The following is a 25,132-nucleotide window of genomic DNA, read 5'->3' on the forward strand; positions in this document are numbered from 1 at the left end:
CAATAACCTGATATTCACATGAAAACTGGCAGCATTGGTGAGGGCTAAACCACTGTGATTAACATTTCTCTCAACAGCAATTCTGTGATCCTTTGTGGATTGACCACGGGGATGCACACAACAGACCAGTACATGACTAAAAGTTCAACAACTCAAAAATCTGTGGCCTTGAATTTCAGCACTCCGTTTTAAACCTTTTCTGTCCTTTGAACTTCTGAACTCTAGAGAGCAATAATGCGGACTACCTCACTTCAGTACATCCATGATTTTACTTTCTACATGCACTATTGGAGGCAAATCCTGACATCTTTACTATAGTCTCTTTCCACTAATTCAAATCAATAATTAAATTTAGATATTTTTTATGCAACTAAAATAAAACTTCACACTGATGTATTCCTATGTTGCTTGCATTCCATCTTTCCGTTTCCACCCTGAATCTCACATACTTCAATCAACAATAAATGGTCTCTTTAAGTCAAAACTAAATGAGGCTTATATCCAGTTTTGAAGCCAGCCTTGCCAAGATACACTTGGCTGAGTAACTGCAGAGAGCACACATTGCTTTGGCATTCAAGTCATCTTGGAAGGGACAGAACTTTTGTTTAGTTTAGTTTTTTATGGTTTGTTTTAACCCACCTAGGTAAACAAACAGTAGATGGCAGTGAAGTCAGGTGGAAACTAACAAACTGATGGTTTTATAAAATCAGCATCAATAACGCTTTGGATCTACAGAAGGTAATACAACCGTAATGGAATAGGAATCCTGTTGCATTGCAGTCAGGTTTTCCCAGACAAGGGGAATTCCCTGCTTGTCGCCTGAGGACATGTTCAGGCAGACAGACAAACAAACATATGGAGTTTAAAGCATATTCATTTCTGTAAAATATGTACAAGATCACATAGGTTTAAAAAGCTGGAATGGATCAGACTGCTAGGCAATAGGCATCGTATTTAGATCTTTAATTAGATAAGAGGAACGTTTGTCTGTGTGCTTTAAGTAATTTAACTCCTTGTTATTATTATCAATCTATTTTTTTATGTGGCAGAAGGAAACATTTCCAAATACTACAGGGCTGGATCCTACACAGGTAGTGTGCAGTGTGGTTCTTGGCACAACTTTAATGGACTTTGCACACAAAACTGCCTTCACCCTAAGGAAACCCATTCGGTAAACCACAACAAAGGTGCTCAGAGTAACACTCTTCCTGTGATTACTCAATTTCTTCTAGTAACAGATGTACCCTAGACCTCACAAGTATTCAATATGCTTTCTTCATAGAAAAATCAACAAAAACTTGAAAGGCTGTAACGCAGATCCCCTTTTCCTCATTTTGAAATTGAGTCATCAGGAGATTTCCAGTTGCTCCTTTACCTGCTTGAGAAGGTAGATAGAAGGAAGAGACTGTTATATGTAGACTGAATTAAGGTAATTGTGTGGAAATAGCCTGTTGCCCCAAACACCTGTACTAAACTTGGAAGATTGTTCACAAACCACACCCACTTACTCTCACCATCTTTCACTTGATTGCCAGAAGCAATCATTGAGCATGCTCATTACATTGAAATCAATTTTATATGAGGCCTAAAACTGTAACTGGCTAACATGCTATTACTGTTAAAACGACGGTAAAGAAAAATAGATCTGCAAAGTTTGGGTGGCCAACTTGTAAGGAAAGGGGTTTTAACAACAATCACTATTGGCTTTACTATGCTGTAACTGCAGCCGCTGGGTCCAGTGATGCCAGGCATGCATTGGCTTAGACTGAGCACTAAGATGCAAGTGGCCGATTTAAAGACGAGGGTGCTTCTTTAAACCCACCTTGTGGCAGCAATGACAGCCCATGATACACGAGCTGAAAGTCGTCGTGGTGGTGAACGTGGTGACCGTGTTAGCCGTAGTAAGGCTGGCATTATTACAGGTGGTGTTGACAATAGTCTGGATCTGGGTCAGCTCCTGTCTCAGCACTTGCTTCTGGTGGAAGCTGAAAGCCGGGTGGTTGGAGGCCATGGTGAAGAGCAGTAAAAACTGATCTCCGGTCTGGCCGTCGTTGAGCTGCAGCCCGTAGTTGTTGATGATTGAATCGATGTGCGTGAGGGTCCTGAACAGCTCCCCGGCTGCCTCCCGGTTGTCGGAGTTGAGCAGCGCCAGGGAGATCAGCAGCTTGCTCCGCACCACCTCGTCCGTGATGTTGGTCAGATGGGCCAGGTCGGCGGGATTGTTGGCTTTTATCTCCGCGTCTCGCAGCGAGTGGTAGTCCTTCCTGGCCAGATCCTCCAGACAAGAGCCCAGGAACCGCAGTTCAATCGGCACACACAGGTCCAGCAGCCCGCACAGGAACTCGACCCTCTGCGCCGAATTTAACTCCGAAAACCAGCGATAGACCCCTTCCCTTTGGACCAAACTGCGCTTCTCCACCATTTTAGCGCCGTATACGAGCGCAATCCGCGCAGTTCAGCAGCGTGTTTTTATTATGATCGTTTTCTTCTACGAGTCCATATTCCTCCAGGGAAGCGACACAGCAGGCGCTTTACAATCGGCACATCCACTCTCTCCCATAAATCCCGGCTCTATTCAAAATAAAAAAGCAATGTTTCAGTAAGTCTCACACACAAAGTTATTTCCCTTTTACTGGTCTTGTGTGCGTTTTAGCCCCCCGGTCAAAATTGCGACTTGTTGGCAATATTTTGGTTCAACTGTTTGTTTGTTGCCAACACATCTTCTGCAACAGCAACAACGCATCTCCTTTCCTGCGCTGTACTCCGCCGAGGCATTTCCACAGAGGACCAAAGCATTTTCCGCACACATGTATTTATTTATATTCCGCTTGGCAATGGCGCTTTATCCCTTTAAACATTTTCTGTTATTTCCAGTTCACGGCAAACTCCCAAGTTTAGTTGATGTCGGAAGACCTCCTACAATCCTGAAATGAAACGCACGCCCGCTGGCAGGGGCATGAGGAAAAAAGGCTCACAATCCACGTTTATGTGGCAATTGTAATTTTTAAATGATTATTTTTCGGCGTTGCAATCTCGTTTATTGTCCCCCCCACCACCTCAGGGTCTCCACTACGGCTCGCATAAAAAAATAGGGAGCGTCGGTCGATAAACAAGGTATAGAAACTCCAGCAACTCCGTTTTGTAGTTGGATCAACAACAATTAAAATAGCGCAACTCGTCCATGCACATGAACTGAAGGAGTCTGTTTGTTTTCAGCCAGCACGTACTAAAAATACTTTTTTAAATGAAAACGGGTTTTGATTGTTGCGATTCGTATCCTCGATTTAAGATTGTGATACTACAGTGCAGCCACCATCCCAAACCATACCCTAGGACCGCCCACTTTACCTGATCCCAGCCTACAATTGGCTCGTCGGCCTGTCTGTCACAGTATTCGTGTTTGCGATTGGTCAAACGGAACCCATCTAAACAGTCAGGCATTTGCATCTCTTTCACATGCGCTCACATTTTTCTTTGATTCATCCGACGCTCGGCGAGGTATGTGTTAAAGGGTGCTCCTATGCAAATCCCCTAAAGAGCATCTGTACTTTTTGCAACTGAGAGCCAAGCTGATTTCTTTTGCATTGTTTTATTGCTTTGCATTTTTAAATCTTCATCTGCATGGGGGACCAAAAACAAGCCGTCCTTTAATGTCTAAACTGGCATGTTTATTCGCTTTTGGCAATGGATTTGGGGGATCTGGAATTACCATTTCAATACGTCAACTGTGACTCCGGGCCAAAACGTCACTCACTCTCCACTGCGCATCGTGATTGGGTGTTTGCTAATAGCTGCCTCACCACAACCACATTTTGATTGGCTAATATCATCCGCCCATTCCGAGCAACCTCCTCTCCTCTGCTCCTGGTCCAGACCCGCTTTCTTTCTACATCTACTCCAAGTCCCTCCCAGCATCAGCGAGTCACCATTTCCAGCTCACCCTAAACTCCTGATGCTTGCCAAGTATTGTCTCTGCCTTATTTCTCATACAGGCTACTTGTATTTGCTTTCATCAAACTGAAGATTTGTTTTATCCTTGCCTAATAATACTCTGTCTCCAACCCACTGTCTCTCCCTGTACCCCAACTTACCCTATCAACATACTTCTAACACTTGATTGTACCTACCACTTACTCTATTTAGCCCCTGGCATGCATAGACACGTGACCTACAATTATGTTGGGGTACACCATCATGAGTTTCCCCCCAGTAACAAATCTCTAGACCTGTAGATCCAACTCTGATTTGCAAACTATGAATGCTTCACCATGCACTGCACTACTCAACAGTACTGATACAAAATACTACATCTCAGGGAACACTTGTTTAAATCTGAACTACTACAAATGTGTTCACATGTATTGTATGTCAATCATTCACCAACTGTGGTGTAATTGTATTAAGATGCTTGTATTTGTACTTCACTATTATTGCATTGTGCTGTATCCTGTACACAACTTTGTTTTTACAGTACTCTGTAAGTTGAGGAGAAGGAAGAAGGAAAGCTAGGAACAGGATCTTTTTGACTGGTTTATTCACCATTTTTAGTCAGTAATGCTAAAAAATAAACAGCATGAGGAAAAAGTCTTTGTCGCCGCCTGTAGGAATTCATTATATACACCATATCAATGAAAGAGAATGGGATAGATTGAAACTATGCTGTATATATCATGAATTGGAATACAATGCAGTACAGATACTTTCAATTAATTGTCAAGCATGAATAATTAAACTGAATGTGATTTGGATCTGATCTTCCAAGGTGGACAGTGTTAAACCTAAATGTTCATTATTGTCATTGTTTATAAGTATATTAATAATGAACATATACAGTAAGAAATCTAAGTAATGTATCAATCACAAAAGTGACATAGTGTATTTCCACTATCATTACAACTGATATTTACAGTTCTGTTCCACATAATACAAATAAAAAAATATCTTAACTGATAAATGCAGTGTTCAAAAACGAAATGGGTTTTCCTGCATATCATGTCAGCACCACAAGAGGGAGACCCTGTCCTGTTTATCAGTGAGACTGAAGTGCAGCACTTCAAGAGAGGATGCAATTTTAGAAAAATCAAAAACAAAAAACTTAAAGCAGATTTAATAAAATGGTTACCTGGTCCCTTGATCAAAGAAGACAGACAACTCAGATTTGCAAGCACAATGCCACAAAGTAATCAGCTACCTCTATCTTTATTTGTATGTATGGTAAGGCTAGGTTAAGCAAGAAAATGTTTGCAAATTTTGTATATATTGTATACCTGCAAGGCCAAATATTCTGGAATTAGTGATGTATAGAAGAGATAATGTAATTTTCCATTACTGCAAACCTCGATTTACTTTTTTAATATGTGAACTCTGTTAACATCATAAGTGTCTGAGTCTGGCCCCCCAGGACACTCTATCAGATGTTGTGTTTGAGTGTGCTCTGCTATATGCTTATAGACAACGCATCCAGTTAACTGAAGTTGTCAATACAACGTCTTCCATACACAGAATGAAACAAAATGTCAAAATACAAAACAGAATAATGGAATTTGCAGTGTACCGGACTTCTGGAAACACACAATATAGGTACAGATACCTTCAACACTTATTTGCCAACCTGGTTTACGAAAACTGGTTATGACACTGTGAAAATACAGAGGGACGAAATGAATAACATTGGCAACAGCAATAACAACAACAACAACAATAACAATAATAATCAATGCCACAATTTTGCCTGAAATGCTATTGATCAGTATCTGCATCTTGGATAGGGCTGAGAATAAGGAACTTGCGTGCAGAAAAGTATTGAAATATCCAGCGTGTTTGTTCTACATCCTGCCAGTGTCATAGAGAATAAGACTTAAGTGTGTGATTCATGAACAGATGTCTCAGAGCTGTAGATGTTATGATTAACAAGATGATACATAAATAATGCTTTCCTCATTAGGATTTTTTCCCCCTCTCCACTTTTATATATAATATAATATTCCCCTCAAAATATGCTGGAAATACTCTACACAGTAGCATGGAAAGGTTTGCCTTTCTTAAATTGGGGAGAAAAAACAACAACTGTGAGGTTAGGGATATGAATTCACAATGCACAATGGTACAGGACATGGCCCAAGGTGTGCCTTCTTGTTTTATCAGATTACTCCACATTTGATAATGCTCATGAAAGTGTAACTGCAAGTATCTGAGACAGCAAAGGCATTGACAGCTTAAGTGTTTGCCTTCAAGTCGTTATAAGTGCACAAGTGCTGGTTATTCATTAAGATTTGTGGGAAGGTGCTGGAGGTAGGTGCACTATTGCATTTTTCATTTTTCTACCATCCAGTCTGCTTGACAAATTGCAGCATATATTTGCATTTGATGACACTCAGATAATACCATTATTTCTGATGCTTATTTATGTATGTGTGTATTTATTTTGTATGTATTTTTTCACTAAAGCTTTGTGTGTGTGAGAGTGAGAGAGATTTAATGAACAATAACACAATATTTTGACCATAAGGTCTTCATCAGAAACTTGATCAAATTATAAATTATTATAAGTTGTTAAAATATTTGATTCCATTCAATCAAGGCACAGTATCTTTGCTGCACAATGTAACAATAAGGAACAGTTATTGTCAGACACAACATTCTGATACTGACCTTCTTTGACCTAACTTAAACTCATTACACAATCTAAAAAAAAATATATATATATATATATGTATATATAAATTACACCGCCACCCAGAGGTGCATGCTTGTCAGTCTGGTTTGGCAGGCGATAGCCAGACACAAAGCTGGAAACAGATATTAATAGTTTAATTAAACTAAAAGAATCACGACAAAATGTTTCAAATGAAGTGTGTGAATACTTTCAACTATGGCTGTCAAAATAAAATATTTTGCACACAGGACTGCAACAAAGAGGACGAAATTCTAGACAAAGAAAAACAAACAAAAAAAAGCAATGAAGCAAATACATTAAACATAGAAAGTAGGCCAACTCTGAAAATATGCAGAGAAAAGCATGTTTTAAACATCTGTCAGGCACAAAACTGTCAGCCAAAAACGTCAGATATAATAATAATAATAGTAAAAAAGTATTTGTAACAATCCAAAATGTATTTGTAAAGCATTAATGTTAGATTTATTGAGAGCAACAATATACAGTAAACAATATACATTGTATTTTATGTAATCAATCCATTATATTTTTTCCACTTCCTCTGTTCTCTCGTGCTGTGGTTCACATAATAATTGATTTATAAAAATAACTGTGCCTGGGAGCCTAACTGCTGAAGCTTAATTAATATCCGTAACATTTGTATATATAATTTGTGTGAGTCACCACAGTATCTGTTGCTAACAAGCTTTGCGAAGTCAGACAAAGCCGTATACAGCACAACACCCGAGGAATGTCATCACAAATACAGGGACAAGGCTTTTGAGGGACTGCTCAGTTTTCACCAGCCACTGAAATGCACCTTTGCAAAGAACAGCTGCTCTCCTCCAAGCGTCCTGTGTGAATCCACAGGAAACAGCAATACTTTAGGTTTATACCCTCACTTGAAACAAACCTGTATGTTTGGTGTTTAAATGCAGAAGCTGAATATAAGCATTGCAAAGCTCTATTTGATCATCTCAATAGACTGTATATTGCCATTAATTAGCAAGTCTTTATATTTATACATAGCTTTCCAAGTTTCTTTACAATGGCTCCAATAGGGACATGTGCAGCAGATAAATCAGTTTAAACTGAACAAAGATCTTATTGGTACTTCTGTCTGGTGTAGCAGCAGGAGAAACATCCTCAACATACTCCTTCAAGAAGTCATGCATGGGCCATAGAAATCATCAGTATTGTTTACAGTGTGCGGCACCACATGTAATTTAATGTAAATTCCATACACTAAATCACACCTGCTTAAATCAATGTGTCACACAACAACCAAATGGCTCTTATGTCCTTTTTGTAGTGTCACAGCTGGGGAACAGTATAGCATGTGAACAGAGAAAATTGGAGAGGATGATTAAAAGCCTCTACAGCCCCTTACAGCGCCTTTATTGTGAGCTTGATTAGAGTTTACTTTAATTAAGACTTGGAATATATATTGTTTTTATTTTTGCACATATTGTAAGATGTTTTGTGAAATGTGTATATTTTGTGATAACTGTAATGGCACCAGCTAACACATAAATACATAATAATGATAAAGTGGCAAGAATCAGGGTGAAATAATGCTTTAGAAGGATTATTCAGAAGTTCATTCAAGCATCACAGTGATGCACTGGGACCAGACCTCATCTCTGGTGTTTGGAAGCACACCAGTCCACTCTTAGAGGGAAAGAAGAGAAAATAAAGAAGCTCCTAGCATAGCTGGAGGGTGAATTACATTTGCTGAAAGCACAGTGTGGTTGGGGGGGAAGTGCTTTTAAAAATATATATATATGTAGTTGGTTTTGAGTTTTAATATCTTGTCTGGCAGGGCTATTGATTATAAGAGATTATATGACAGTATAATGCAATACTATCACTATTTAACAGTAATAATAATAGTAATGTTTTCTCAGGCAGGGAAAACATACCCAACTTAAATGTCAGATATAACTATCATGCTTCTATTCTAATATATATAGGTACACTGTAAAGGCATCCACGTCTTTTAATTCCAAACTGATGGATAATGTTATGTAATTGATGGCTTCAAGAACAATAATACACTAAGACACGTCATGGTCACATGCTTCGTTAGGACTTGCCAGAACAGCCGGATGGTCAGCCCAGGCCTGACAGTTATATTAAGGAAATGTTGTGTAAGAAGCCATCCAGACTTCATGGGATAGGTGCTGAACTTTTGGCCTCACATTTGCGCAGTTCAGCCAAAGTGCACACTGGACCCTAACAATAAGAACGATAATAATTATATTTTTCTGAGACAAAACACCGATAACACTAATATAATGACAACACCACAGACCGAAACTGACACACAACTTCATCTGGAACAACAGTAATCTCCGAAGGGGCATGGAGTTAAAGCTCAGAGAAGGAAGGCCAATTCAAAATAGAAAGTGCAACACAAAGAATCATAGAGCCCTCCCTGATCCTTTGCTCTTCAGTGTCTTAGGGCTTTGTCAATCAATCAGGAAACAGAGAAAAAGCCAGTGCTGCTTCGATTGGTGTTATAAAGCCTGTCGGCCAGAGGAGGGCCCTGCAACACCGCAACACTCTCCCCAATGCCCATCGGCACGCAGCAGGCAGCGCCAACTGGGCCAATCAGCGGCACAAAGAAGGGATCAGGCACATTATTTCAAATTCACCATTCTCCGACCCCTGACAGTGACCTTTGGTCCTCAGCCCCCTTGTTAATACTGCCCTTGGCCATTGGTTTCCAGTGTTCTCCTTCCCCTCCCAGAGAGAAGCTCGACCGTGCTAGGAACTGGCGTCTATTTTTACCCAGCTCAGTCTGATCTGATTTGCAGTAATTGACTGGATAAACACACAGCACCCTAATGGGATTCGGCGAGCTGCACGAAGCGCTCCTTCCCAGTCTGACACAGACGGGAGAGTCACTGCCACCTTCCCCTCATGGCCCCCCGATCATCAGTCTCCCCCCTGTACAGCACACTGTTACTTCATTAACGTTTGCTTCAAGGGTCCAATTGCACTGAACTAAACACAGCAGAGAAACAAAGCAGGGATCATATGGATTGGGGGAACTAAACAGCAAGCAAGGGGGCTTATCAAGATATATGTTTCTCCAATAAACAGATGGGATTTCATGATCGGGCATGATATTGTGCAACATTTTATAAAAAACAAATGTATAGTATATACATTATAAAACAATTAATCAAAACAAGAAGTTGACAGACTGAAATTGTGCTGGAAATGAATCCATTTATACACCAATCCATTAATTTCTAACCTTGTGCAGTCAATTCATTCCTCATTAGGATTGTGAATTTGTTTTCACTGAAAGAAGGAGAAAGAGGAGGACAAGGACAATGGGATTTGCAAAAGTGTAAATAATTACAATCAAAACCCTTTAGAGAATCTACATTTAAGTACATGTTTCTTATGCTGTTCACAAATGCACAGTAGGTATATGTACATAAATAGTGACTATGTATGCATAAATACAAATGTGGGGCTATTTAATTTACATCCCACATACAATCTGCTGTAAATTTCAATATTTCAAATAGCTATATGTTTATACATATGTGTAAAGGCTAATAAAGCTCATTACAAATGGAGAGAGCGAGAAATAAGCTAGGCAATTAGGGAAAGCAATCCTGTGATCCCAGAGGAACTGAGGCAGAGAGATTGGAGCTCTGGGTAGCTCTTCGTTACGCAGTTCCTGTCTCTTTAAATCCAGGCTGAAGGGGGTTGAGTGCTTTGGAACAGTCCTTGTCTAATAAGCTGGTTTTATAAACACCAGAAAGAGAGACCCCAGATAGGGAAGAAAGAAGGAGGAAAAAAGATAGAAGGGAGCCTTCATTATCCTCCTCTCAGGACCTCTGGATCTCTGACAGCCGAGCAGCAAGGTTGAGCATTAGATAACAAGGGGAGGGGGGAAAAAAAGAGAGAGAGAGCAGAGAAAAAAAAATCAGATCAGTTGTTTGCTGTTTAGGCGTGTGTGTATGCGTGAGCGTGTGTGTGTGTGTCTGCGTGTGTGTGGAGAGAGAGGCACTGCATTGCTGTCTCCAACAAGGCATTAGAGCCCTACTGGAGGGTCTCTCTCTCTCTCTCTCTCTCTCTCTCACTCACTCTCTCAATTTCTTTCTCGTGCTCCATCCTCAGCGACAGCACATCAGGGCGTATGGATGGACACCACAACAGACCTGTCAGCCCCTGGATGGATTTTTAATGGATTCTGATCCTCCGATTGCCTTGTTGCTGCTAGGGATTCGAGCGTACTAGGTGGAGCCCACTGCCTTCCCTGGCTCGGGAAAGGGAGGAAAGGGGTCGGGGGGGGGGAGAGAGAGAGAGTTCTGATTGTGTATCAACTGCAAGGCGCATGGCTTGTGGCGTGTTTCTCAATCCAAACCGCTCTCGGAGGAGAACCAAAAGGGAATAATGTCAAAAATGGTGTGAGGCTCTTGGGGGGGTGAGGACTCCTTCTATTTTGTCCGTCCGGTTTGGTTTGAACATTGTTTTTTTTTTTTTTTTAGTTTATTTGATCTTTTATTTTTTTATTTTTTTTTACCTTTTTCATATTTTTAGTTTTTTCTTTTCTTTCTGGCCTTCTTTTGTTTTCTTTGCTTTTCTTTCTTTCTTTTTTTTTTTTGAGGGGGGGATTTGCAAAACCTATTTCATGCATGTCCAGTGGGGGCAGGTTCAACTTTGATGATGGGGGGTCATACTGCGGAGGGTGGGAAGATGGCAAAGCTCACGGCCACGGCATCTGCACCGGCCCCAAGGGACAGGGGGAGTATTCAGGGTCGTGGAGTCATGGCTTTGAGGTGGTGGGTGTCTACACGTGGCCCAGTGGCAACACATACCAAGGGACTTGGGCACAGGGCAAAAGGCATGGCATCGGGGTGGAGAGCAAAGGCAAATGGGTATATAAAGGCGAATGGACTCATGGATTTAAGGGACGCTACGGGGTTCGGGAGAGCACTGGCAGCAGCGCCAAATACGAAGGCACCTGGAATAATGGCTTACAGGACGGCTATGGGACAGAGACCTACTCTGATGGAGGTAAGTGAACTTGCATGCCAAACTTATGTTAAACAGACAGGGATGATTGTAATAGTGAGGGAGACAGCCCTGTTTAAGCACACTGCTTTTATTTTATTGTTTTCTCTGTGAACTGAGGTTAATGGGAGTTCAGAGATTAATTACTTTTTAATCCAAGCAGCAAGATAAGAAAGGTAATTCATATGTGAATTTTTCACAGGGAAGTTTCCCCTCCTCCCTGCTTCCCACCACCCCTCACACCCTCCTTCTCCTCGCCTTCTTTTCCTCTTAGCACAAGCAGAGAGAGCTGTGCCGATTCCACGCTGCAGCCCAGATAGATTGGGAGGCCTGAATTAAGGCCATCTGGGCTGAAATTAAAATGTCAGGTCACCTGCAGTGCCTTATGCAAACAGGGTAAATTATGGATGCATTTACTGGGGAGAAAAGGAAAAAAAAATCATCCATTCCTGTTAAATTTATCATTTTCAAAACGTTAGCTGGTAAGACCGTTAGCATAAAGAGCCGATTACCTGTCGAAATGATAAATTTTCACTCCTACAAGCTGGTTGGCTTCTGTCCAGACCTTAAATTACACGCATTCAGGCTGGGGAGGGAAGAAAAGAAACACGCCAACTCTTATGTATAGGGATCTTTTCTGAAACGTGCCATTTCAACAATTAAGACTGTGATACTCCCATGTGCTGCAGAGATGGCAATCTAGCACTGCAAGGGAAATGTGGAGCCTACTGGGGAACATCAATAAATGAGAGGTGCAGGGTTTTGTCAAGAGGCTTTTGGAATGGCAAAGGTGGAAAAGAGAGGAAAGAGAAACATATCTGCCTGTGTTTTAGAACATCTTTAAGATGCTTCAATCCTTTCCTGCTTTGGGTTGGACTGAATATGTGGGTTGAAAGGAGGCTGAAAGAGGCAAATAGTGTTGCATGAGGCCCTGGGGGAAGGGGCTCTCGAACGAGCCCCACTTTGTGCTAGAGCCCGTGCGGGGGTCTCTGGGGACAGTGAGGAGGAGGGGGGATAGACCAGCAGAATGTGCTTCTCCCTGCTAATGGAAAACTCAGGCCTGCAGGCTGGGGGTTAGAGCACTCCTTGGCTGGTGCTGCCTCTCACACAGCTCAGAATGTGCTAGCAACTTCCACACCTCGGCAACAGCCACTCTGTACACCCCCGGCATCCCCCTACACACATCCACAACTGCCGTTATTTGTACAATAGCGGTGGATGTCTGCTTGCTATGTTATCAAGAAGGTATGCAGAAATTGAGGTTGACAGGGAAAGTAATTCTGCTTTAGATTGGGAGGCAGGCAGATATATCATCTCGTTGTATTTTGATTAGAATTAGCTGATCAGTGAAATATCTTAACAGATATTTTCTTAACAGTATGTGTTTTATCTATCTGTGTAAACACTAGTCTTTTTTATTTTTAACTCTCAAGTAGGTGGCAAATCTGAGGCTCTTGCTGAGCTAATGACAGAGCATGGTGCTTCGAAAATCGATTTGAATTCCTTTCTCATACATGAAACAAAAAACTACAGATACAGGCAAATTGTTAGAGAAGAATATATGCATTAAGACAAACCATATAGAGAATGTTTTCAAGTTTAGAAATATTTATTTTCCCTTATTACATAAGAATCATGAATGATAATGGAACTGGAAACATCCATTTCACTCATGGAAAATCATACTGAAAATCTTGATATTAGCAATTTGGTTATTTCTCTAAAATATTCAGAATGTATATATTTTCTTCTGTCAGCGGCAAAATATATATTCATTTTTAATGAGGGACACTTTTACTTTATCCCCATGTATGCCTGCAAACACTAGGTTATTTCTGGGTTGAAATATTGCCATATTTAAATGAGCCATCCTTGCACTGCAGCACAGCAGAAGCAATTTTGTACAGTAAGTTACCTTGGAAACCGCTACAGACAAATGTAGCAGGTTAGCAGGTCAAAGAGGCTCAGCACTCCACACTGTGATTGGCTCCCTGATTTAGCTAATGGTGTTTAGTTAGTTTGGTCCTAATCTGAGCTGCTTAATCACTGCCTGGGATTGCAAAGAAAGAGGAAACAGAGCACAGTTACTATGAGACCAAGAGATTTCTTTCCACATAACACAGTGAACTGCCTTTCTACAGCAGAAAAACATATTTCATTGATAGCAAAAGCATAATTTGTCAGCTTACAGAATAGAATTACAACAGTACCCTCACTTTATTCAAGGATTATAATATATTTGTAAGTAACAACAAATAAACTAACCACCAAAAACAGGCAAATACTGCATAGTGTACTCCAGAAGCCCAAGTCTGATTACTGTACGTATAGGGGATTGGTTACAATTTTCAGTGTCTGTTCTGTACAGGGACATTCTCATCCCCTGACTGAAGTCAGTAACAGCTAACTCCTGTTAACATATATGGTAGGTGATCATTGAGTTATACAAACAGACAAATAATTAAAGCTGTCAATGCTGGGAGATTCTGCTTCGGGCAACTGACTGTTGATCAGGTTGCACTGGATTACGTTCAGAAACAAGGGACAGAACTCAGCTGTGCGTTGCTCTTATGCAATGCAGTGCTGTATTGATAAGCACTGTTCACAGCTGCATGCAAGGATGATCATGACCAGAGACACAGTGAGAGGGGGCTTTGGCTAAATACACTGTACAACACTGACAGTGGATGATTTAAAATATGTCTGAAGCATCCGTATTCATAATAACAAACCTAAAAATTAATTTGACCCAGAAACAATACATCTATGTACTTCTGAAAAATTAATGCTCCTACTGATACTTAAATTCTTTGAATTTTATTGAATCTGCCTACAATGTATCTTATATTGTTGCAGGGTATTATTTAATCATTTTTTTATTCCATGCACACAGTCAGACATTATTTTGTATGTGACACTTGACAGCAGTGTGGCCTTGTCTTATTCAGGCAGGTCACAGCATTCACACAGAACCGCACAGGATCAGCTCTGGGGCAGCGGCCTATCTTCTGACCGAGAACAGAGCTATCAGGAACCAGGAAGCTGAAAGTGCACTGGGTTGCTACTAACTACAGATTCTTCTGTATTCTCGCTTTACTTCGGGGCTGAGCTTTTTTCTTTTTAGACACAACAGCCATCATTGCGCAAGGCAGGAAAAAAAAAAAGAATAAAATCAGGGTTTCAGATGAAAGTAGAGTCAGATGCAGTACTGTTATTTAATTATGACAAATTATAGACAAAAAAAAGTATTGTTATGTATTGAAACATACACTCACCTAAAGGATTATTAGGAACACCATACTAATACTGTGTTTGACCCCCTTTCGCCTTCAGAACTGCCTTAATTCTACGTGGCATTGATTCAACAAGGTGCTGAAAGCATTCTTTAGAAATGTTGGCCCATATTGATAGGATAGCATCTTGCAGTTGATGGAGATTTGTGGGATGCACATCCAAGCCACGAAGCTCCCGTTCCACCACATCCCAAAGATGCTCTACTGGGTTGAGATCTGGTGACTGTGGGGGCCAGTTTAGTACAGTGAACTCATTGTCATGTTCAAGAAACCAATTTGAAATGATTGGACCTTTGTGACATGGTGCATTATCCTGCTGGAAGTAGCCATCAGAGGATGGGTACATGGTGGTCATAAAGGGATGGACATGGTCAGAAACAATGCTCAGGTAGGCCGTGGCATTTAAACGATGCCCAATTGGCACTAAGGGGCCTAAAGTGTGCCAAGAAAACATCCCCCACACCATTACACCACCACCACCAGCCTGCACAGTGGTAACAAGGCATGATGGATCCATGTTCTCATTCTGTTTACGCCAAATTCTGACTCTACCATCTGAATGTCTCAACAGAAATCGAGACTCATCAGACCAGGCAACATTTTTCCAGTCTTCAACTGTCCAATTTTGGTGAGCTTGTGCAAATTGTAGCCTCTTTTTCCTATTTGTAGTGGAGATGAGTGGTACCCGGTGGGGTCTTCTGCTGTTGTAGCCCATCCGCCTCAAGGTTGTACGTGTTGTGGCTTCACAAATGCTTTGCTGCATACCTCGGTTGTAACGAGTGGTTATTTCAGTCAAAGTTGCTCTTCTATCAGCTTGAATTAGTCGGCCCATTCTCCTCTGACCTCTTGCATCAACAAGGCATTTTCGCCCACAGGACTGCCGCATACTGGATGTTTTTCCCTTTTCACACCATTCTTTGTAAACCCTAGAAATGGTTGTGCGTGAAAATCCCATTAACTGAGCAGATTGGTTAATACTCAGACCGGCCCGTCTGGCACCAACAACCATGCCACGCTCAAAATTGCTTAAATCACCTTTCTTTCCCATTCAGACATTCAGTTTGGAGTTCAGGAGATTGTCTTGACCAGGACCACACCCCTAAATGCATTGAAGCAACTGCCATGTGATTGGTTGGTTAGATAATTGCATTAATGAGAAATTGAACAGGTGTTCCTAATAATCCTTTAGGTGAGTGTATACTGTCAGGTACCCATTTATTAATAATTATATTAATTATTTCCTCTTTTTCTTGATCATTATCTTCCTAAAGTTAAGGATTCTTTTTATGTTTAGTTGCAGTAGCACAGTAAAGGAATTACATGGTTGTTGTTTCTTTCCTGAGTAAAGTAATGTTTCACATGTGTTCTGAGAAAATAAAATTGGTAATAGGCAGGACACAATGGCACTGCTTCCAAAATGGTTAGTGTTATAGTGTTAAGTAATTTACTTTGAGGTCCTTCCCATGTATTAAATTAACCATTTTAGTTATCTAAGCTAAACAAACTTTAGTAGTAGATACTTTTTTGATCATACTTTCAATTAGGGAGCACAATGTTGATTTGCTGAAATATTCTGGAAAATAACCAAAAAAGATAAATTAAAGAATAAAGATGAAATACCAATTTACAGTACTTTGGCAAACTCTACATCTTTCTCTTGGCAAACAAGAATAAGGTTTTATTTCAAACATACGTATATATTTTTTGTTTTCCAAAAAAACACTTTGGTATTGTAGGTAACAAATAATACAAGAAAAGAGTCCCTCTGTATTTGTTTTCCTGGCAGTTCATGTATTTTTATTTTGTAGTAGGCCTGAGAAACACATATCTCTCTGTTACATTGTGTATAACAAGGTGTTAAGTGGTTGCAATTTCCCATCTTTCCTTTGAAGTAAAAACATATAATTAACTGCTAATATAGTAAAAAAAATAAACTATTTAATTAGACAGGAAGAGAATATTCATGTGAAACCCGTGCATTCGTTCATTATTGGAGCTGTAGATTAAGGGCCAAATATTTAACTCATTGCATGCTCTGCAGCACTGCAATAACAACACAGTGAGTTGATATGATTCTTGCTTCCTTGCCTACAGTTGCTGCGTTGACAGAATAATTGCTAGGCAACATCCCAGCCTTTAGAGCTGCCCAATCCTTCCATTGCTTTAAAACAATAAAACACCAGTTTACCATCTAATTTTCCACCAGTGCCATTTAGACAGTTTCTTCCATGAACAGAAAGAAAATACTCTATAGTGCAAATGCTGACTTTATTGAGAGGGAAAGAAAAAAGGTTTTAATAATTCATGGAGGAAACCATCGAATCACACTTCTTGGCTGCAGCACAAATTCTCTAAAGTCTCACACTTCCCTTAACATGATGTTAACCCACTATAGCTTCACTTCATAGTGACTAGACAACGAAAAAGAGCTGAGTTTAAGAGGTAAAGATTTTAAGTAATCTCATCTTAAAGGGCCACAGATGTTCCTGAGGCCAAATAAATACATGGGATTATAACAATTCCTTTAAAAGAGTTGGGTATTACTTGTTAGCAATGTTAGCTTTGAAGAACACTAGGATAGTTAAAAAGATTCATGTTTCCAAATTTCTGTCTGGTTTGATTTGTATGTAGTAAGAGTGAAATACAACAACACAGAGCATATGCTGATTTGATTTATTTATTAAAGGGATTAACCTTTTACATTTTGTCCTCTTTTTCTACTGAAATGCTTGGGTGCAGTTTATTTCAGACTTGCCTAAAATTACATTAGAAACAAGGCATAAATGAGAAGCAGACTAGTATAGTTACCATACATAGCTAAATTAATCACCATTTCAAATTACAGCAGACGATGTATAACTATGATATTTCTAAATTTTTAATGACTGTAATTTCTAGTGTGTCGAGTTGTCAATAATATCCAATGGGGTAAAGACAGATTTGTATTTATTTTAATTAGAATCTTGCACAGTTCACTTTTATCACATGTTCTGAGATTTATCCAAATAAGCTTTCCTTCACAAGTTTCTCTGTGGTGCCAGAATCAGCTCTGGACTGGATTGGATACAAGCAACACAGGGCTACTGTTTTTCTTGTCCTGATACTGCGGGAAAACTGAATGTACTTGTTAACTGCTTTAAAAACAGAAGAACAAGAAACATCTGATGTATTCATCAGTCTCATAGAGAGTCTAAAAGCCTAACAAATTAAACAGACTTTCAGGACCACAGACAGCTCCTTCAGACAGGACTGCAATTGAGATCACAGCAGGAGGAAGAAAACAATGTGAAATTCTCCATAATGCAGCTGCAATGACAGGGCAGGAGTTTGTGGATTTGTTATTTCAACATGCCGATTTTCTGTCCTGGTTCATATACAAAATGGCAAAAAGCACCACAGCTTTGTGCTGTGATTTTCCAGTTTACGTGACTCTTAAATCACAGTTGTAAATGTGGTCAGTGGCTGGGGAGCTTGAGCGAGTTGTATTACAGGAGTGGGGAAGGAGTGTCATATGTGAATGATAAAGGGTACACTGCTTGAGTTGGCTACTGTTGGATGCAGAAAAATAATCCTAAAAGCACTTAGAAGCTGTTGAAACTGTGGGCCAGCAGCAAAATCTACTGGCTGCTGTGATTCCATAAGATGCTAATTTGGTTTGAGGGGCAGATATTACACATTCATCAAGTATGGAACAGTGTATTGTTTTCAACCCATAAAGATTTGAAGCTAAATGCGAGCAAGGCGAATGGTGATCTCGGGTCTGAAGATCTGAAGAGGGCAATTTAAGATTCCCCTGTAATAGACCATGCCTGTAGTGCTTCGTCTCTTCCTGAGCAGTAATGAAATCACAAACTAAGACTTCAGAAAAACAGAAGACGAAAATAGTCTAATCCAGGGCCAACTGTGATAAATCATAATAGTTTGTTGTATCTGCCGGTTGTGTATTAATACCTGCAATGTCATTAAGGAAATGGAGGTCTAGAAAAATGCCTTTTTTACACTGATATGATATCGTCAAGCAATACATCGGTCTAATGCAATTTCTGTTTCCCCTCAGCTGAAGACCTCTGGCGCAAATGGCATGTTTCAATTAGTTTACCCTCACATCTGTTGAGCTTATTAACTTGAGCAGAGGAAACTGCAAAGGCTGATAAATAAATTATCTGCACAAGTGCATTATGGAATCTGTTTTACTGTCTGGTGAAGGGTTTAGACTGCAGGCTACGTTGGTAAGCAAAACAAAATCATCATTCACTGAAAAACTAACAAAGACAAGGAAGTAAAGGTGAACTCTTTACCTTGCTAAAAATGCCCTTTACTTATTGAATATCCCATTTAAGCCTTATTATATCAGTCTCAAGTCCTCCTGCTGGGTAGGAAAGACATTTTCTCTCTTTTAAAAAAGGCTGTCAATCAAGAGGGACAAATTTGCTATAGCTATTGACTCATTGGGATCTTTCAAGGTTCCAGCTAGATGATCAATAAGATACCAGCAATCAGGGTGATGTTCCTTTATCTGCACAATTACCTCAAAATAAGTTCAGTGTGGAGCTCTTATATGCGTTTTGCTCCAGCTCTCATTTGCTCCCTTTCTAAGGATTTAAACTCATTCAAGAAAGTCTCTTCCAGTCACTACAGGGCTCTGCAGACAAGATTTTAGAAGATTACCACAGACACAGATACACTAATTTACAGCAATTAAGGAATCTGGCTGTTCCATAGCCTGATTCATAAAACATTTCTTAAAGCCATGTTCTTGATTCTCCAGTTATGAAAGGAAATCTCTTAGTTACCCATTTAGGACTCTGTAATCTGTCAGATCTTTGCTATGGATACTAAGCAACTATAGTCCACAGGCATGTCCACATGCTTCTAGAAGGCCAAAGGCCGAGTTAAACAGTAATGACAAGGCAGGATTCAAGTATTCAGCCCCTGACATCGCAGATACATGTTCAATATTGCAGTCAATTACTCACAGGCCATAAGATGCTGGCATCATCAAATGACTGAAGTGATGTCAGCTCCATTTGTACTACTGCATACGTCATCATGCCACATTTTTGCACTAAATTGCCACCAAGAGCATTTCCTGTGACATGCCCCTGCTCCGGGATTCTTTCACCCTTCTTCCTGTACATAAATGGGCTCAGGGCAGGAAGGCAGGAGCGAGATGCTTCAGCATAAACACGTAGGCACTCTCCAAAAAACTGGGATAATAAGTTAGGCTGTGGGCACAGGTCTGGCTCTGCACTGCTATTATTTTATCAATCTCACCATTGCATTTCAATGTGCAATTAATCAATGATATGATAAGGAGCTGGAGAGGCCCTGTATGAAAAATATAGGGGCACAAATGAATGAGAGGGAGAGCGACAGTGTTGCAAGCTTGCCTCAGTCTGGAGATTTACATTGGTGAAACACCAGCAGTCAAATGTAGAAAGCTTAATGCCCCTAAGATAAACGAAGTGAACGGACAGCCATAAGGAGACTGTTAGCGTTGCCTCTCTATACTTCATGACATGTGGGAAGATGACTACAGCCCTCTTTAAAACTGTACTCTCTGGAATACACCCGAGATGAACAATAAAGACAATATAGCATACAGACATGTCAGTGTGTAATATCTAAATAGAAGAAATTAGAAAAACATACCATATGCATTAATTTGTTAATGCATGCAGATTTGAATCTTCCACATAGAGACATGCTCTGTGTTAACTCCGAACATATATTCTGCAATGTGATCAAGACTCCAACTACTTAGCATGTTAGATCTTAAATTCTACAGGCTGTTATACAGAGATAAACACCAGGGGCTGGGTATTTCATGCTTCTTGCCTTATTGCAAGTAAAAGGGCATAGGCAGACACATTAAGTTAAAATACTATGCTTTTCTGTTTCATTAGAAATATTTGCAAAAAGCCTACAGCTTGTTAAACCCCAAAAGCAAACCAAGGCGTTTTATTTCTCTCTGGAAGTTGCCAGGAATCCAGTCTGCAAAACTAAACGAGGCAGGATACACTCACTGAGGTAATTCATAGAAAATAAAATAGGCTTCCATCAGATGTGGCACCTCTACACACCTGGGCTCTGTACTGTCAGTTTCCACACAATAAGAGGAGTAACCGCTCAAGTGCATTATGGAATCGGTTTTAGATTACATAATATAAAACTTAATCTTGTCCATAGTAAAAATTGTATCTTTTCATTTGACAAGTTTCAACCTAACAGTGGCTTTCTAATTGCCAGACGGCAAAGGCATATATTGGTCTCTGAATGATTGGGAACGTATTTATTTATTTATATATACATTTAAATTAAATCTGTGAAGTTACAATCAATGTTATAAAAATGGCCTGAATGTGAGAAATTGTAAGAAATTCCCATTCTTACACTGTGTAGATGGACTATGCTCATACAAATACAAATGTTATACTTGTGGTGAAATGTGGTCAGCACATGGTCTTCACAATGTCTAGGGAAACAAAATAAAAATGTTTTGCATTCATCTGTTAATATGCTATCTCTGTACTTTCATAACTCCCCCACTATCTACCAGATATGGGGGACAGGTCACTGTAGTCCAGGGTAATTTATCTGCAATGCTGTATTTCAACAAAGTTGACACACTTAGCCTTACACAAGCTTTGACGCACTCTTCTGTTTTGTTGAGGCCTAGAACCTGCATTAACACATGTGAACCACAAGAATGCTCTCAGAAAAAGGTGTTCAGTCAAAGCTTTTCTAGTAATTTAGCATTATTCAGTCACTTCTTGCCATAGGCAGATTTACAGATTTGTTTAATTTGTTTGATATATTGATAAATATCACAAACTGGATAACTTTGAAAAAATGCTGCAATTTCAAAGAAAAAGCAAATGAAACTAAAAAAAAATCCTTAACTTTTTTCCCAATCCAAAGTGAAAAGGCTATCGCTGATTTTATAAGAGGAATGTTAAAATAAATATATATAAAGAAATACAAAAATTCTTCGACCAAGATTCGACTATCATGAACAAATGACTAACATTGCATTTTGTATCAGTTTGAATGAGCCTAATACATTGATCTCCCCACACAATGCGCAACAGAACACAAAACCACAGCAACACAATGAAGACAAGCAGTCTATAGCACATTTCACAATTGTGCTGGAAACAGTGAAAGATCCTGCTCTGAGCTGAAGAAGTTGGACCGGAAATAATCCACACTCTGCAGTTCACCTTGAAAAGTTATCTCCAGACATGCAGGATCTGCATATAGATGCATATGACCTGTGCAGGAACTAAATTGGAAGGCTTTTCACAAGTCAAGCCTCTTGTAAATGGATTCAGACCTCTCTCATCCCTGCTGCTGAACCATTTCACACAACTCTGTTGTCAGAGAACAATCCTATGTAGTATGATATGACCCTTGCAACATGCATACATTGGAGACAAAATGTCATATAACAATGAGCACCCAAACTACAGGAATAATATTAAGATACTGCACATATTGGAGATGGTGCTTCTCTAGTTAGTCTTTTAATGGGGTTGCATTACATCTGTGTCCAGGCAGCTCAGTTTAATATGGAAGGACTGTGTATATATGAAACATGAATACAAAACAGGAATTTCAGTTAAAAAAGGGTCTCAGAGAATGCTCATCTAAATATTCTATTTCCTTATTGGTATTTAGATGATGTGGCCTCAGTTAGCTTCACTGTTTTTTGGAGTTATAATTTCAATGATTAATAATTAACATCAACATCAAGGCTGAGAAGATTTGGCTTTTTCACTGTCTGAAATCTGCAGATGTTACATCACAGGCAGGAAGCAGAACACAACATTACCCCACCCCCCTGCTCGTGCTCTCTTTTAAATTGAAGTGGATTGGGGGCCCACATGTGGAGTAACCTTACTTTGCTTGTGAGCAGGTGCTTCTAATTTCCTGCTTCCAATTGTTCTGGAGAAAGCCTGATTCCGACTCCTTGCGTGAAACCACACACTTTGAACAGTGGTGTATATCTGAGGTTGAGATACCTTAGTGAATTTGTGTTATTTGTACTTCAAAAGATTCCTGAGCACTATGATTTTGTTTTTTCCCCTCCAAGTGTGTGTTGTAAATGTGGCGTGTTAAAGAGCAGTTTCATTGACAAGCACCCTGGAGTATGACAAGGTTAGAATATTAAACAATGACTATCATGCTGTTGTCAAGTGTGCTTTATGAATCCCCCCATGCACTCTCTTTTTTGACATTTCCCTCTATACGTAAACAGTGGTTTTAGCATCCAAAAGGTTATCAAAAACCCCAATGAAGGAAGCTTGACTGAAGTTGCGATTAGTATCGTGCACAAGCACCAGTGGTCTTTAATTTCACATACTTGTCTCTGTTATATCTTTCCTGTGTCTCTTTCTTCTAATAATATTTACTTATTTTTTGTCAGGACAGGAAATCATCATTTTAGTGACTGTTTCAATAAATTACTATTAGAATAACTTTACGCTTTGGGCGTACAGGAAATTGAAATATCTTTGCAATAAACAGGCACAATAACCTGGTTAGCACCTGAACTGCAGGCCTTTGTGTCTATGAATCATCTTCACAGGCTTACAAACCTAGAGATTCAATATAATTCACAAGCCTTTTCAAATTTAATGAGGAAGAGTATTCAAACGCAGTCAGATGAATGAAGGATACAATGCATAAATCAAATACAGGACATTATGTACTGTAAATTAAATAAAATAAATTACACTATCTAGTCAGAAGGATTTCATGGCACAACAATGAAACAGAAAAAAAAAAAAAAAACAATCGATAAAAAAACATTACTTTTCTTGCTTTGATATTTTTGCCTCCTTATTCCTGAAAATGTTTTTTGCTATATATTCTTATTTCCCTGTGTGGCAATGACGCAGTGAGTTTGCCTTGGGCATTAGGGAAAAATAAATGCTACCGTCATCTGCTTCCAGACCAATCAAACGAGGGGAATCTGTGGACTATGCAAGACACAACCCACCACTGATCCACAGTACAGCTGCCTATAGGATGATACCAATGAATGGGGAGTTTTGGAAGATTGACCATTGAAACATGCCTAGAGTATTTGTTTTACAGCCTGGAAGACTTTGATTAGAACTGATTAAACACTGTTTGATGAAGTAGCTGAAGTACATTTTCTAATCACAGAAAATAATTTAGGTGTGGTTGGCTTCCTGTATCAACTGAAATTAACCAGTCAGATTCCCAACCTCTTTGAATGTGTCTGCTGTGCCTAGAACTATATTTCTGAACTCTTGGAAATTGGGAATTATACACAAAGAGATTCTATAATGTGCTTACTATCTAACCAGTGTTTTTCAAAAGAGGAGAAGAGTTAATCCTGCTGATATCCTGATAGAACTATTGTAGAATCTATTGAGTATCTCAAGGTGATATTCTGGCTGAGTATATATTTCTACATTAATTACAAGTAGGCCTCTATTTGCTGTGGGCCTGAAGAGCTTAGTTGATTGAATTCATGTTTGTAGCTTTTTGGTGAATTAATTATAAAAGCAGCCAATACCAAATAAGGTTATTCTCCTTGTTGTACTGTATTGTGTAAAACAGATACGACTTCTGGCCTCTGAAAGGCTACATTTGCAGATACTCTTCAAGCACATAAAATGTGTGATGAGTTGCTGCATGTTGAGAGGAATATCAGGGAAGAAAAAAAATCTAAAAAGGATTTGACATTCAAAAGATTGTGCTCTTGAAAAATGAGTGGGGGAAGGGGGGGACACTTAGATGTTAAATAAAACACTTTTATTTGCACATATGGTTGTATGAAAGTATTCTTCTTGGGAACATTTGCATTGCTTTAGTCATGCACCTGCATGTCTATTATAAGATTTAGTTTGCATTTGTTTTGACCTCTGCCAAAAGAGAGAATTTTTGCTCAGCTCACCTTTGTAGTTCCTAACAGGAATCCAGTCAAACCCTCACCTTATTATAGGACAGTTTTTAAAACACTTATATTACACATTTCATTATTTGTTTTTAAACAGTAAAAATCTCAATGTATTATTGCTAGAGGTAAAGCAACCATTTTCTGTTTGGCTATGGCATGTTAAAATATTTGTTTTCAGTCTGTTTTTAGTTTTGTCCAGGATGAATCATG

The 25,132-nt window shown here is 39.5% G+C and overlaps 2 protein-coding genes across 2 annotated transcripts in view; one reads left to right on the plus strand and one right to left on the minus strand.

The window, feature by feature from the left end:
- The window catches only part of zcchc14 (zinc finger, CCHC domain containing 14), a 61,101-nt gene extending 57,814 nt beyond the window's left edge, over nucleotides 1-3,287 (minus strand). Inside the window, exon 1 of the mRNA XM_066713827.1 lies at nucleotides 1,823-3,287. Coding sequence (XP_066569924.1) covers nucleotides 1,823-2,422 — 600 coding nt within the window. The 5' untranslated portion in view covers nucleotides 2,423-3,287. The remainder of the gene's footprint in view (nucleotides 1-1,822) is intronic.
- Nucleotides 3,288-10,960: 7,673 nt separating this feature from the next.
- jph3b (junctophilin 3b) overlaps nucleotides 10,961-25,132 on the plus strand; it is a 53,135-nt gene continuing 38,963 nt past the window's right edge. The window contains exon 1 of the mRNA XM_066713829.1: nucleotides 10,961-11,698. Within this exon, the coding sequence (XP_066569926.1) occupies nucleotides 11,317-11,698 (382 nt within the window). The 5' untranslated portion in view covers nucleotides 10,961-11,316. The remainder of the gene's footprint in view (nucleotides 11,699-25,132) is intronic.

This window comes from Amia ocellicauda, chromosome 9, assembly GCF_036373705.1.
Source record: "Amia ocellicauda isolate fAmiCal2 chromosome 9, fAmiCal2.hap1, whole genome shotgun sequence".
NCBI classification, from domain to species: Eukaryota; Metazoa; Chordata; class Actinopteri; order Amiiformes; family Amiidae; genus Amia; species Amia ocellicauda.